This window comes from Schistocerca piceifrons, chromosome 7 (assembly GCF_021461385.2).
Source record: "Schistocerca piceifrons isolate TAMUIC-IGC-003096 chromosome 7, iqSchPice1.1, whole genome shotgun sequence".
In the NCBI taxonomy this organism is placed as follows: Eukaryota; Metazoa; Arthropoda; class Insecta; order Orthoptera; family Acrididae; genus Schistocerca; species Schistocerca piceifrons.
The window spans coordinates 404498567-404513423 of NC_060144.1; the positions used below are offsets into that span (position 1 = coordinate 404498567).

Here is a 14857-nt window from a genome sequence, read left to right on the forward strand (position 1 = left end):
GTCCAAATCCGATCTCCTTAATTTCTTACTGTTTTCGTGATTTCCTCAGCTTTATTCTGCAACCCGTAACTAATAAATTATGGGCAGAGTCCACAAAAATCATTATTCCCGTACTTTCACGGTTGAAGCGTGCTAAAAATGAGGGATTTTGTGTCACTTATTTGGACAATTTTATTTCCACGATTTCTACGGGTTAGATATGTAGGGGGGTAAAGAATATTCGTATTTTCTTCTCTCAAAGACTGTTGTTGACGTTTTCAAAGCAGGTTATCGCGAAATTTGTGACAGTTTTATTCGAGTGGCTGCCAGGATAGATTTCTCAACGTATCTGATGTCCTCTCTCATCAGTCAAACAAAACTGTCAACCATCCACCCATACATTTGAGCAGTATTCAAGTATGAACTGAATAAGTGTTGTAGGCATTTCTTCTATTGCGGACTAATTGCAATTTCCTAGTACTCTACCAATGAACCATGGATTGTCATTCATTTTGACTACAGCTGAGGATATATAGTCGTTCCACTTCTCATCCATACAAACTATTGCTCCCAAACGTTCGTCTGACACGAATGAATACCTATGATTTATTAATGGTGTACTCAAAGAAAAGCACTTTTACGTTTCGTGAAGCGAACAACTTCGGCACCTAACCTTAAGAACCAATAGGTAGTCTTTGGTGCACAATATTATGTCGAGATTTAACTGGATAGGAATGCATATTTCACCGAAGAGAATTTCCAGATAGAAAACTGCATCATCTGAGAAAATTGAGATTGCAGCTAATACTATCCGCTAAGTCATTAACGCATAATGGTAACATTGCAGCAGCCACCCTCTGAGACATACTAGACATTGACGTCTACGCGTATTCTCTTCAAATCGCTGTGAAGTGCATGGCAGAGGGTACTTTCCGCTGTAATAGTTATTAGATATTCTTCCTGCTCCATTCACTTATGTCTGCATATCCCCGATCTGCCATACCCATATTTACACAGAAAAGCGTTGGGAAATATCCCGCACAGACCACTGTGCCAACTCCTAGAAACGCACAGGAAGCCTGGAAGTGGCTTCCTAATAGCGAAGCGGTTATCGGCGCTTTGCTGGCGCATGTCTACTGCGCTGACGCATAGCTGGACAGAACTGCGAAGATACTGAAAACTGAAATAATGGCGTTCCGCTCTGAACAATATGTACGTCACACTATCCGCTTTAGATGTCTACCCTTTTACATGAACGACCGCTAGTAACTGCAGTTTATGATAGAGCATGGTGGAGAGTAATTTCATTACACGCTAGAGACAAGATGGCGTTACATCGTTTATTTCGTGAGCTGCTTCCACATAGGCACGCAACATTCAGGACAAAAGAAGCGCAATTTGCCGCAAAGGTTATACTCAATGTGTCAACAGCCTAGCCGCAGTGGTAACACCCGACTCTAGTTAGATCACCGCCGTTAAGCGCTGTCGGGCTTGGTTAACACTTAGATGGGTGACCGTCCGACTCTTCAGCGTTTTCGTGGCCTGTTCGGACTGGTTTTTTTTATATTTAATGGAAATAGTGGAAGAAGAGGCTCCTAGTTTGTACTGTGGCGTCACACGTTTTACATGCACCGTATCATTGGGCGTCTCTACAAACAGCTCTTTGGCAGCTCTCTGTATACAAGGTTAAATCTTTAGAAACGTGACCTCTGTCTGTTGGTAAATATTTTACAGAGGGTATTGCATTTAAAACGCAGGATAATTTACAAAATCAAATCAAATGTGTGTGAATTCCTATGGGACCAAACTGCTGAGGTCATCGGTCCCTAGACTTACACACTACTTAAACTAACTTATACTAAGAACATCACACACCCACGCCCAAGGGAGGACTCGAGCCTCCGGTGGGAGGGGCCGCGCAATCAGTGACTTGGCGCCTCTAACCGCGTGGCCATTCCGCGCGGCGATAATTTACACTTCTCTACTGCCGAGTGAGTGAAATTTATGCACCGGTACAAATATTGGTAGTGAAAATTACCAGAGGTTTGTTTGGCTGTTACTAATGCTCTTACTAATGGAACAAAGCACAACCAGGATACCCTTCTAGCATTTGGACCTAGAGAAATTTCTTCGACAATGTAATACGCAATAAGATGTTAGCAATACATCAAAGCTAAAGTACGTACATAAGCAAGCTTATGAACCGCAACACGCATGAAACTCAAATGCAAATAATAAAAACGGAATATTCATCTTTAGGTTCAAGCTCTTGTGTCCGTGCTTCTTTACAAGTAAATCTGGTTTTGGATGGGATCCGCCTTGAGCAAAACACAAACCACAGCATACGGTAACAAGAAAGAAAATAAAAACCCACTGATGATGCTGTAACGTCAGGGAAACATGTCTGGGTAAAAGAACAGAAAACTGTGTTTTGCTCAAGGTGGATCCCATAGAAAATCAAAATTAATGAAAGTGGAAACTAAAGAAGTATAAGTCCAAGACGGGTGTAAGCCAGGGTTGCAGCTTATCACGACCGTTCAAATTTATGGCGAGGAAGCAGTGAAATAAAATTTGGGAGAAGGAATGACAATGCTAGGGGAACATACACCAATGGTGAAGTTCCCTTACCTACAGGGCAGGGCACTAGCGAGAGGTTGGTGAAATGGGCCACCGAGGACGAAGGCCCACAGAGAGGTGAGAGAAATTGACCAGAAAAAAAAAGAAATACAGTTTATGAATTAACCGGGAGAAGTAAGCCTGCTCCCTGTGTTCCCATCTTCTGCTGGCGAGGAGTAGCCTCTCCCTCGTTCCGTTACTTCAAACACATGCTATTGTCACAGTGGCACTTCGTCATGTAACAAGACTTGCGGTGTTGGCAATAAACAGTTCTAAAAGGATACTGCATTCACAGATATGGAAGATTGGCTCCTGCTTCACTGACGATGTCAGGTAATCACTTATTACAGTCCATGAAAATTTCACTAGTTGGTCTATCTAAGCCTATATCTGGTTTGCTATTTATTGACATGTTTATATCATCTGCAAACAAGCAAAAACTTGTGATCTGGTAATGTTACTGTTGGAAGGTCATTGACAAACACAAGAAAAAGTAAGGGCCCTAAGTTGGAACCTTGTGTGACACCACATATATGGCTACCTGTGTTTAGTTCATACAGCTGTTGCCTGCACAGCGCATTCAAGTTCGACAGTGAAGTTCTTGCTGCTGCTTCGCTACGGGAGGCTGACTAGGCGTCCCGCATTTAACAGAATCGTCCCTAATGTAGCTTCAGTGTTTCGTTATCACGACGAAATACATACGCGACTTATATTGTCTTGTATTTCATTAACCGTCCCGTATACTTTGAAATGGTGTGTTTTTAAACGTGTAGCATAACCAAATTGGGAACAAATGTAGTTATACCCAAAGAATAAAGAAAATACGCTCTTTGATTAAACCAAACTGAATGAGTACTAACATTTTCAATTTCATTACATATAACTGCTGCAAGAATTTGTAGCTCATTACTGCATTTGTGCTAGCTCTACGTGGAACTATTGCTACTGCAGAAAGGATGTTCTCAATCACAAATACTTTATGAACTGATGAAAACAAGAGGTTTAGTGTGTAAACTGTTAAGAAAATAATTATAACTAAGATTCATTTTCAGGATGCTTCATGTGTTGATTTTTATAAAATTTCGTTTGACAATATCAAACTTCTGCAAAATATAAGAAAAAAACATTTTTCAGAAACAATCCACAGCGAAACTTTCAGGCCAATTGAGAGTGAAACATAAGTATCCATATTAATCATTTTCTACCCTACTTAAAGACATTAAAGTGGAAAGGAAAGACATTAAAGTGGAAAGGAGGGTTTGGCGTCATTGGCCGGGAGGCCCCTTACGGGGCAGGTCCGACCGCCTTGGTGCATGTCTTCTTACAGTCGACGCCACATTGGGCGTCCTGCGCGCCGGATGGGGATGAAATGATGATGAAGACAACACAACACCCAGTCCCTGAGCGGAGAAAATCCCCGACCCAGCCGGGAATTGAATCCGGGGCCGTTAGGACGGCAGTTCGTCACGCTGACAATTTTTTTTTATGGTCCGTTGTATTTCGTCTTAGCGGACGTCACATGACTTCCGTTGAAATTCGTTGTTGATATTTTCACTCAGTTTTTTTTTAATTGCAGAGGCTAGCCAGCTCTCTGACCGAACACGCTGAGCTACCGTGTCGGCACATCTTTCAGTGCGAATTTTAACAAAATGGTACGATTATCTATGCACCTTTAGCATTAACAAAAGTTTCCACAAGATTTACATTCATTTCAACGTCTAATTTCGGTCCCATATTTCGGTTCTGGAAATCTGGTCACCCTACGCTGTAGTATTGTAGGTCCTCGCGGACGTGTGTCGAAGAAAATATTGTATTTCACCAAAGGCTTCTGAGTTCTGCCAGCTGAGTACTGGAAAGAAATGCGACGGAAGAGGAATGAAACCAAATAGGCGAGGGGGTATGTTGTTTCTTGCCCCTAAGCCTTCTAAACACTGAGGGGAGTTCTTAGTCGTTGTATCTACAATCATCTATATTCATTTAACGCCGAAGATGAACCTTCTTGTAAGCAGACGGAGGGGGGAGGGGGTACCGCAAGAAAAATTATATTATCTTTGTTTAAAAGAAAAGTGTCATATAGTAGCCAACCTAGAGCACAGGTTCCTCGCGTAGTAAGGGCTTCCAGAGGGCTTGCAAGGTAGCGCTTGCAGCCGTGGAGTGGGGAGTCTCTGCGGTGAGTCATAAGCGCAAAAAAGAAAGCGGACCGCCTGCTACGGCCCGCTACGCTACGGTGAAAGGCGGCCGCGTTGCCAGATCTGCACCAAGCCGGTAAGGCCACCTTTCTGACACTCCCCCGCACCCGCAACAAGGCTGCGTTTCTCGAATCAGTCGCTTTATTGTACCTCAGCACTTGCCCAGTGAAAAAGACATCGACACTCAAACGAGTTTCAGAGGTATTACATTAGGGAACGAGGTACCGGAAGCAGTAAGTAGATCAGCCTTGCTATTTGGGTAACAAATCAACTAATGGCCGAAGTAGAGAGGATATACAATTCGAACCGGCTACAGTGCGGAAAGAATTTCTGAAAAAGAGAAATTTATTAACACTGGATATAAATTTAAATGTTAGGAAGTGTTTTGTGAAGGTATTTGTCTGGCGTATAGCCTTTTCACGGAAGCGAAATGTGAGCGAAAAACGGTTCACAACAAAAGAGATTAGAAGCTTTTGAAATACGGTGCTACTGTAGAATGCTGAAGATTATGTGGGTAGTTCGAGTAATCACTGAGGAGGTACTAAATCGAATTGGGGAAAAAGGGATGTATGGTACAACTGGACTAAGAGAAGGGATCGGTCGGTAGGACGAACCCGGAGCCATCAACGAATAAAATTGAAATGGCTCTAAGCACCATGGGATTTCACATCTGAGGTCATCAGTCCCCTAGAACTTAGAATTACTTAAACCTAACTAACGTAAGGACATCACACACATCCAAGCCCGAGGCAGGATTCTAACCTGCGACCGTAGCAGCAGCGCGGTTCCGGACTGAAGCACCTAGAACCGCTCGGCCACAGCGGCCGGCATCAACGAATAGTTTGGGAAGGGGGAGGGGAGGCAAAAATTGTAGAAGGAAACCAAGGGATGAACCAAGCAAGAAGGTTCAATGGTGCAGTAGTAATTCGGAGCTGAAGTGGCTTGCACAGGACAGACTATCGCGGAGAGCTGCATCAAATCAGTCTTCTGGCTGAACGCCGTAACAACAAGCCTCCGTAAGCGAGGTCGCTGACACGCATGTGCGTTGGTGCTCGACATTTTTTTGTAACATTTTGTTTTTCTTACAATTGCTTGATTACAATTGAAACCAAAATTAAAGTGAACGTGTAAACAATACAATTTAAGAAAAGATAGACAATGGTGCATTTAGAAAATTTTATTGGAGGACGAGGGTCTGAGTCCAGGGCTTCTTGTACGGGAAGCAGACACTCCCATTCCCCCCCCCCCCCTCCGCCTCTTCTGTTTTATTTTTCACAACACTTACGTCTAGTCAACAATGTTGACTGGAATACTCTCTTTCAAATTCTGAAGGTGGCAGGGGTAAAACACAGGGAGCGAAAGGCTATTTACAATTTGTACAGAAACCAGATGGCAGTTATAAGAGTCGAGGGGCATGAAAGGGAGGCAGCGGTTGGGAAGGGAGTGAGACAGGGTTGTAGCCTCTACCCGATGTTATTCAATCTGTATATTGAGCAAGCAGTGAAGGAAACAAAAGAAAAATTCGGAGTAGGTATTAAAGTCCATGGAGAAGAAATAAAAACATTGAGGTTCGCCGATGACATTGTAATTCTGTCAGAGACAGCAGAGGACTTGGTAGAGCAGTTGAACGGAATGGACAGTGTCTTGAAAGGAGGATATAAGATGAACATCAACCAAAGCAAAACGAGGATAATGGAGTATAGTCGAATAAGTTGGGTGATGCTGAGGGAATTAGATTACTACTTAAAGTAGTAAAGGAGTTTTGCTATTCGCAGAGCAAAATAACTGATGATGGTCGAAGTAGGATATAAAATGTAGACGCGATGGCAAGGAAAGCGTTTCTGAAGAAGAGAAATTTGTTAACATCCAGTATTGATTTAAGTGTCAGGAAGTCGTTTCTGAAAGTATTTGTATGGAGTGTAGCCATGTATGGAAGTGAAACATGGACGATAAATAGTTTAGACAAGAAGAGAATAGAAGCTTTCGAAATGTGGTGCTACAGAAGAATGCTGAACATTAGATGGGTAGATCACATAACTAATGAGGAGGTATTGAATAGAATTGGGGAGAAGAGGAGTTTGTGGCACAACTTGACAAGAAGAAGGGACCGGTTGGTAGGACATGTTCTGAGGCATCAAGGGATCACAAATTTAGCATTGGAGGGCAGCGTGGAGGGTAAAAATCGTAGAGGGAGACCAAGAGATTAATACACTAAGCAGATTCAGAAGGATGTAGGTTGCAGTAGGTACTGGGAGATGAAGAAGCTTGCACAGGATAGAGTAGCATGGAGAGCTGCATCAAACCAGTCTCAGGACTGAAGACAACAACAACGTCTAGATAATTTTTTAATTCGATTTTGTATTTCAGTTACTGTCGTCATGTTTTGAGTTCCTCCTCCATACACGTCCGGAAGTCTGATGAGTATTTCTTTGTCTCTTCTAATTTTGAAATGACCCATATTTTCTATTAACCGATTTTTTTGTGTTACTTTTGTTGCTAAGATAAAAGTTTCTTTCGGTTCTAATAACATCCCCTGCATCTGAACGTACGATAGGTTCGTTCTCCGCATTATTTTAGGTCATTATGCAGTTCTTCAAGTTTTCTTGACACATGAACTTTTAAGTTAAACTATTTATCCTATTGCAAATTCAGCATTGGTTAATGTGTGACAATATTTTCGTCTTAGTATTTGGCAGGTATGAATTATGATCACCGCATTTAAAGCAAATGTCCTGTTTACATTCCAAGCCCTTTCCCAGTTTTTCACTCAATTTGGGCTGCCCCTCCCTACCACCACCACTATCAACAACGGCAACAAAGGTATGATAATACAAAACACGCAGACTCACTGTAGGTGCTGCTCCAGATTCAGTTCTGGGGGCAAGAGATGTCACTGCCCTCGCCCCCCCCCCCCTCCTCTTACTCCCGCACACACAGAGATACAGCTTACCATCACACGAACATTTAACGTGCCACAGACGTCTAAGACTTTTAATAACAAAAAAATATAAAGAATGTTTAATCATAATAACGTGTTTACCCCTCCTTTTCCTGCTGCCCCGCCTCCCGTCCTAGATACCCGCCTGATTAGTAATCTGCACTAGACAGTTCCACGTAAGACACCTGGCACCTAAGGTGCCTAAGTACATCCAGCCTATAGCGCATCAACTATGGGCGCAATATCCCTACGATACCTATAAATACAGTTCATTACTGTTATTGTTAACATTAGCTAACTGGGACTCTGGCGATCATATGCCTAATAAAAAAGAGTGAAAAAATTGTACTGAGATAGTCATTGTAAATATTGACGAGGGCTACAGGTGAGCAGAAAGTACTTTCAGAGATTTTAAAAAATACAAGTCAACCTACGTGGTGCAGGTGGGAAACGTCAGTTATATCCACAAAATATGGCAGATGACAGGGATAAGCCAGAGGTCTCTACGATGGTGAAGGTGGCGGAATAGGTGGAAGATGGTGCTTACTTGCGTATTGCCGGGATAATAATTTCGATCCTCGGTTTGACGAGGTCAGAATCAGTTGATTACAGTAGAAACTCTCCAACGGCGTAGTATGTGTAGTCAAGCAGATACGATTTCAGTTTGTTTCTTTCTCTATTAAGTTATTTACATCACTGCGTAGATGCTAGGTCCTTATGGTTAAATACCTAACTCCTTTCCATCCCTCACTAAGATTGAAAAAGTAATAATGCTAAGTCATTTCTCCCTTTAGTATCAAACATATGAATGTTACTGTGATTTTCGGACTGTGACTGTTGACAACAAAATTCACGCTGAGTAAAAATACTGTTAGCCTGCAGTTAGTATGCCCAACGATCTCAAGACCTGTGTGCAATACTTTTTAGAATGGCCACCACACGTTCTTACACGATTCAATGCTACATGCGCGGCTTTGCCTCACTGACGCGTTACCCAAGAGTATGATATCACAAGACTTCAGTGAATGAATAAAGGAAAAATAAATCACACTTCTGACATTTTCGACACCAAAACCTGATATTTTCCGTAGATGCATTGTTTATGTGTTTAAGAAGACGTGTAACATGCGACTCCCGACAGGGGACTAGGTGTTGTGTGTCCTTCATCGTCATCATCATCATTATTGACTCGCAAGTCGCCGATGTGGCGTCATCTAAAGAGGACTTGCAATACGGCGGCCGAACTCCCCCGCAAGGGGCCTCCCTGCCACCAATGCCATAGTTACGATCATCTCTCTCTCATCCAGTTCACGTTCGGAGGAGGCTGACGCGAACGATACAGATGATTCGAACTAGGAAAAAAGTTCGCTGGAATGAATCATATTATCTTCGGAGTCAGCAAAGCAAGATTACATGACCTGGTATCCAAAACTGAAGAAATAGAAGATTTTCCTTCAAAAGAAGGAATGGGCGATCAGCAGCTATAGGGTCGGCCAACGTAAAGACATTTTTTGGCCTGAAACTTCCTGGCAGATTAAAACTGTGTGCCCGACCGAGACTCGAACTCGGGACCTTTGCCTCTCGCGGGCCTAATGAAAGGAAAATTTGTATGGCAGCTGCAGATGTTTAAGTCACGCTCCCTTCGGATTTTGCAGTGTTTTACATTATGAGTGAAATCCTTAACTTTCAAAAACCTCTATTTAGTAACACTTGCCGTCCTGCCAAGCACGTATTTTGCTGCAAGACTAGATGTGGACTTGTTCTACGTGACAGTCACGACAGAGGGCTACACTCGACGTCTGCGTGCGGACCTGTTGTCTTATTCTCAAGTACATTTAGTCGGTGACCATGTTTGAACATTGAAATGAGAGAGCACATTTTCATACTGCATCGCCTGTATTTCACGACCTGTAACTTACTGGTTATCGGTTGATTGCTTTGGGGGTGGGGGATGAATGAGCGTTTTCATGATACGGTATTTGAATTTTTCCACACTATGGATCTTTTCTCATTATTGCGACCGGTAAGTTTTGAGAGTAACTCGCGATCTTTGAAAGTTGTAGTGAATGAATGGAAACCTTACGGCCTGTAAATTGGTCCTTTGTCAGGTAGAAACACGGTTACTTGGATTATATCTGAGGTTCGCAAACTACGTTTAATTTGGCTAATATAACCTTAGTATTTTTTTAACGCAGACTGATTTTCGTAATTCTGATAGTAGCTTCGGTAGTTTGCTGAAAGTTAGAGACACATTGTCTAGCAAAATGTCCAGTAATTCTGCAGAAAGTTAGTGAAGAGGAAGAGAATTTGAAGAGGCAAAACGATGTCTCCTGGCCGGCAACGAGAAAACGAAGAGGATTTCAAAAAATCCGAGCTTTACAAAAGCACGATAAACGTATCACTGTTATTAATCATCCTGCCCTCTCGTACGCCACTAACAGGGAGAAATAGTTCAGTAGCGAGTGCTTCTACTACGTCATCTTTGCCAAAACCTGTGACCGGTTTCTTCTCTAATCCTTTTCTGAACTGAGCTAACAAACTATAGACATACTGTCAAAAAGAATAGAGTGGTAATCACTAGCTGCCGTTTGGAGACTACAACAAACACCAAATAATAGCTCGGCAAAATCATCCAAATTCAGACCGAGAGAAATGGCTAAGACATATTTAGTGTTACAAATATTGACGTCAACACTGATGTCATTCCTGCCCGAGTGACGTTAGGTATATATTTATGAGAGCCGGCCGTTGTGGCCGAGCGGTTCTAGGCGCCTAAGTCCGGAACCGCGCTGCTGCTACGATCGCAGGTTCGAATCCTGCCTCGGGCATGGATGTATGTGGTGTTCTTAGGTTAGTTAGGTTTAAGTAGTTCTAAGTCTAGGGGACTGATGACCTCAAATGTTAAAGTTCCATAGTGCTCAGAGCCATTTGAACCATTTTTATATTTATGAAATTTTATTTCAGTCCATTTGTATTAGATTTATTTCCAAATATTCATACAATTTTGTTCGTTTTCTGTTTCACGTTGAGTTTACGAGATGGTGACAACGGGCATGGTATTTCTTTGTGGACGTGAAGCCTTGCAGTGCAGGTCAACACAAATGTCATGACCACCGCGAGAAGATGGATCCGACTCATTGTGCTTTACTACATTAATTAAAAATAGTTGAAATCAAAAACTTTACAATCGAGTCTGTAGTTGATGAAATGAAAATGTTTAGTATCCATCACTAGTAGGACGCCAGTGGAAATAGTCCATTTTATGTCGTATTGACGGAGTGAAATTTACGTATGTATCGTACAGACAATAAACATCGATCTGAGAAGATTTGTGAGAGAAAACGTCATATGAATTCTGCGTATTTTATTTCAAGAATATTAAGTATTTTACATCCCTGTATCTGAAACTAACTGAAAGTCATAGAATTAAAACTATTAAACATATTGACTGAAAATAATATTCTCTGATACTGCTGAACTTGGAGTGTACCATCACTGAACGATAGTCATTGCTTACTTTTAATAATTCGACCTTTTGTTCTATAAGCGCAATTTATTAACGCTGTTCTCCATTCATAATTGTCAATCGAACCAGCTTGTTTACGAGAAATGTATTTCAGCGCTATGAGAAAGCTAATATACAGGGTGATTCAAAAAGAATACCACAGCTTTAGGAATTTAAAACTCTGCAACGACAAAAGGCAGAGCTAAGCACTATCTGTCGGCGAATTAAGGGAGCTATAAAGTTTCATTTAATTGTACATTTGTTCGCCATTTCAGCCAATAAAGTTTTTGGTCCCTTTTTCTTCGAAGGTGCTACTGTAACTGGACTACAGTATCTGGAGATGTTAGAGAATTGGCTGTTCCCTCAGCTCTAACAAGAAGCACAACAATTCATATTTCAGCGGGATGGAGCGCCACCACATTGGCACTTATCTGTCCGAAACTACCTGAACGTCAACTACCCGAGGCGATGGATCGGCCGCCAGGCAGCCCGTGACAGAGCACTTCATCACTGGCCTCCAAGAAGCCCTGATCTTACCCCCTGCGATTTTTTCTTATGGGGGTATGTTAAGGATATGGTGTTTCGGCCACCTCTCCCAGCCACCATTGATGATTTGAAACGAGAAATAACAGCAGCTATCCAAACTGTTACGCCTGATATGCTACAGAGAGTGTGGAACGAGTTGGAGTATCGGGTTGATATTGCTCGTGTGTCTGGAGGGGGCCATATTGAACATCTCTGAACTTGTTTTTGAGTGAAAAAAAAACCTTTTTAAATACTCTTTGTAATGATGTATAACAGAAGGTTATATTATGTTTCTTTCATTAAATACACATTTTTAAAGTTGTGGTATTCTTTTTGAATCACCCTGTATTTACGAATATAAGAAGGACAAAGAAAAATTACTACTAAATAGTTTCAGATATGTGGTGTTTCATTGTGTTTCCTAGAAGTCCAATATCAATGAATTCATAAAAGTCACAATGAACGCCAACATCAGTTTCAAGAGAAACACCGCACATTGGACTCGAATTCACGAGGAATAATGTTCAATCAAATCCCCGCCGGTGATCCAGGTTTGGCTGTACATTATGACCTTGGAACCTGAATCCTAATCTCCCTACCTTAGCGTATTTTTGGCTGTAATAATTTTAAGAGCCCAAACATTATTCTTGAGCGTAGGGTAAGATGGCAGATACACTTCGATACTTCATTCGACAGTTCCATTGTGATAGTTTGAAACTGAGTTCGACCTAAGAACGCAACAGCTCCTCCCGTCAGACACGAGCTTAGAATGGCTCCACGTTGAGAGCGGTAAATACCAATCTACTAACTCACGAGACGCTCTTTTCAACAGGACTGCCAATATACTTGTGCAAAAGGTTGGGTTCAGAATTACCACTTACACTGTACAATACAGATTGCATAGCTAGAGAGAGTTGTTAGCCTTGACGCAAACGAAGCAACAGACCTCAGTTACACTGGCGCTTTCTTATTAGGTCAAGGACTTTTCTGGTAAAACTACGCCGGCCGGAGTGGCCGTGCGGTTCTAGGCGCTACAGTCTGGAACCGCGTGACCGCTACGGTCGCAGGTTCGAATCCTGTCTCGGGCATGGATGTGTGTGATGTCCTTAGGTTATTTAGGTTTAAGTAGTTCTAAGTTCTAGGGGACTGATGACCACAGCAGTTAAGTCCCATAGTGCTCAGAGCCATTTGAACCATTTGATAAAACTACTCCCGTTTATCGATGATCTTTCGCGCGGTTTGAGGAGCAAATACAATGCAATACTACAAAACAGCAAACATATTCTACTGTTCGTCTGCCCGCGAAGGTAATATCCATTGTTCTGCTTACCTATCAAGTTTATCTCACCTGAACCTCTGGACACATCATAATGCGATGGACGTTATCGTTCTCTAAGCGCTAAAATCTATTTCATGGCGTTCAAGAATCACCAGCAAGTTTCAAAACGCAAGCCTACAGAATTACTATTTAGCTTCATTATACTACGGCACAAATATCTCACAACTGAATGCGGAAACACGATGTACGGCAAACATTTCCCGCTCTCAAATTTTACATTAATCAATGAGCTGACGGAAAACATTTCCCGCTCTCAAATTTTACGTTAATCAATGAGCTGAAATACTCGACGACTCTACAAAGAGGAAGTGGAACTTACGTCAATGAACGAAATAATATTTTTGGGAGCGCGACAACCTCATTGTGAAAATTTTGGCACAAAATAATTACGGTCATAATTCTACTACTTTTGCAGGTATTCTATTGGCCGAGTACGTTTTATACTATGCAGAACTGCTTCCGCTGCACGTTCAAATCACACTAAATGTCACATCTCAACAAAATCTTTATTCGTAATTTTTACTATATTTTACTGAAATGATTCGAACCCAAAACATGTGTCTCAACTATCTTTGGTTGGCGATTTTCAGACAGCTTATGCGGTTTACAGCTCAAAAATATCGCTTTGAAACCGATATAAACTATAACAAAAGGCTTTTTTCGGTGATGACGAAATGGATAATTGCAGCGAATTATCTGAAAAGTTACTAGTATCGTAGCTGTGATGCTGCAATGTACCTCGGAAATTTATCTAATCAACGATATTATAATCCGGATTCAGGAATATAGAAGGAAATCAAATATTAGTTTACATAAATGGACTGTGTGAAAAGAGAGTAACAATGGAATTGCAACGTTTACCAATGCATTTGTGTTAGGCAGGAGAGCTTACGTGTCACAGTAAATAGCAAAATAAGAGGATGTTCGAAAATTGAAACTGACCTGCACTGCTTGGCTGTGACGCTTGTCAGGCCCAACTAATGTTATAGGCCCGCTCATCATCTCGGCACTCCACCGCCGCTGTTCCGCATCTGGCGACGACGGCTGCGGTGGCGGCGCCCTGGCTAGATAGCGCGCCGGCATCGAGGTGACCACGTCGACCGGCATATCGGCACAGACTTCCCGCTGAACAAATTCTCACCGCCGCGGGATATGGCGAAATGCAGCCCGAGCAGCACGGGCGAATGATTATAAAGAAATGCTGTGACTACTAGCGCTGCATGTGGTAACTGCGAGAACTAATCTTGTGTTTCACGATTTGTCCGTGGTAGCATGTTCCTTTCCCAGCAGCACCGTCCAATAAATGCCACCTAGGAGTGTACTTCGGTAACACTGGTGGAAGGGACGGTCAGTGTTTCCTACCACCATTGAAATAATCTATATGGAAGTCACTGAAAGAAATTTAACGGAGAAGGTATGCTAGTGGAAATAATCAAAAGCTGAAACTACAGGACTACAAATGGTAACTTAACAACCACTACAAATAAAATAAAATAAAATTAAATAAAAAAACAGATTGTCAAACTCATTATGATATGTTGGCTATCAACCTGACGTCTTCTTGGTGAAAGCTGTTACACTCAAACGGCCCCCTATCTTAGCCAACATTAAAACTTCATTTTCATTACCGTTTTTTTAAATTACGTCCGTTATTTAAAACGGGTCAAGCATTAAGGACAGGTATACCCACAACTAGAAAACGTAATTATGAACAAACTTATTCCATATGACATCATTGATTGAAAGTATACAAAACATGTCTACTT

The 14857-nt window shown here is 41.9% G+C and overlaps 1 protein-coding gene across 1 annotated transcript in view; it reads right to left on the reverse strand.

Moving 5' to 3' along the window:
- Positions 1-14242, reverse strand: part of LOC124804735 — a 28901-nt gene extending 14659 nt beyond the window's left edge. The window contains exon 1 of the mRNA XM_047265029.1: positions 14034-14242. Coding sequence (XP_047120985.1) covers positions 14034-14198 — 165 coding nt within the window. The 5' untranslated portion in view covers positions 14199-14242. The remainder of the gene's footprint in view (positions 1-14033) is intronic.
- Between the last annotated feature and the right edge of the window lie 615 nt (positions 14243-14857).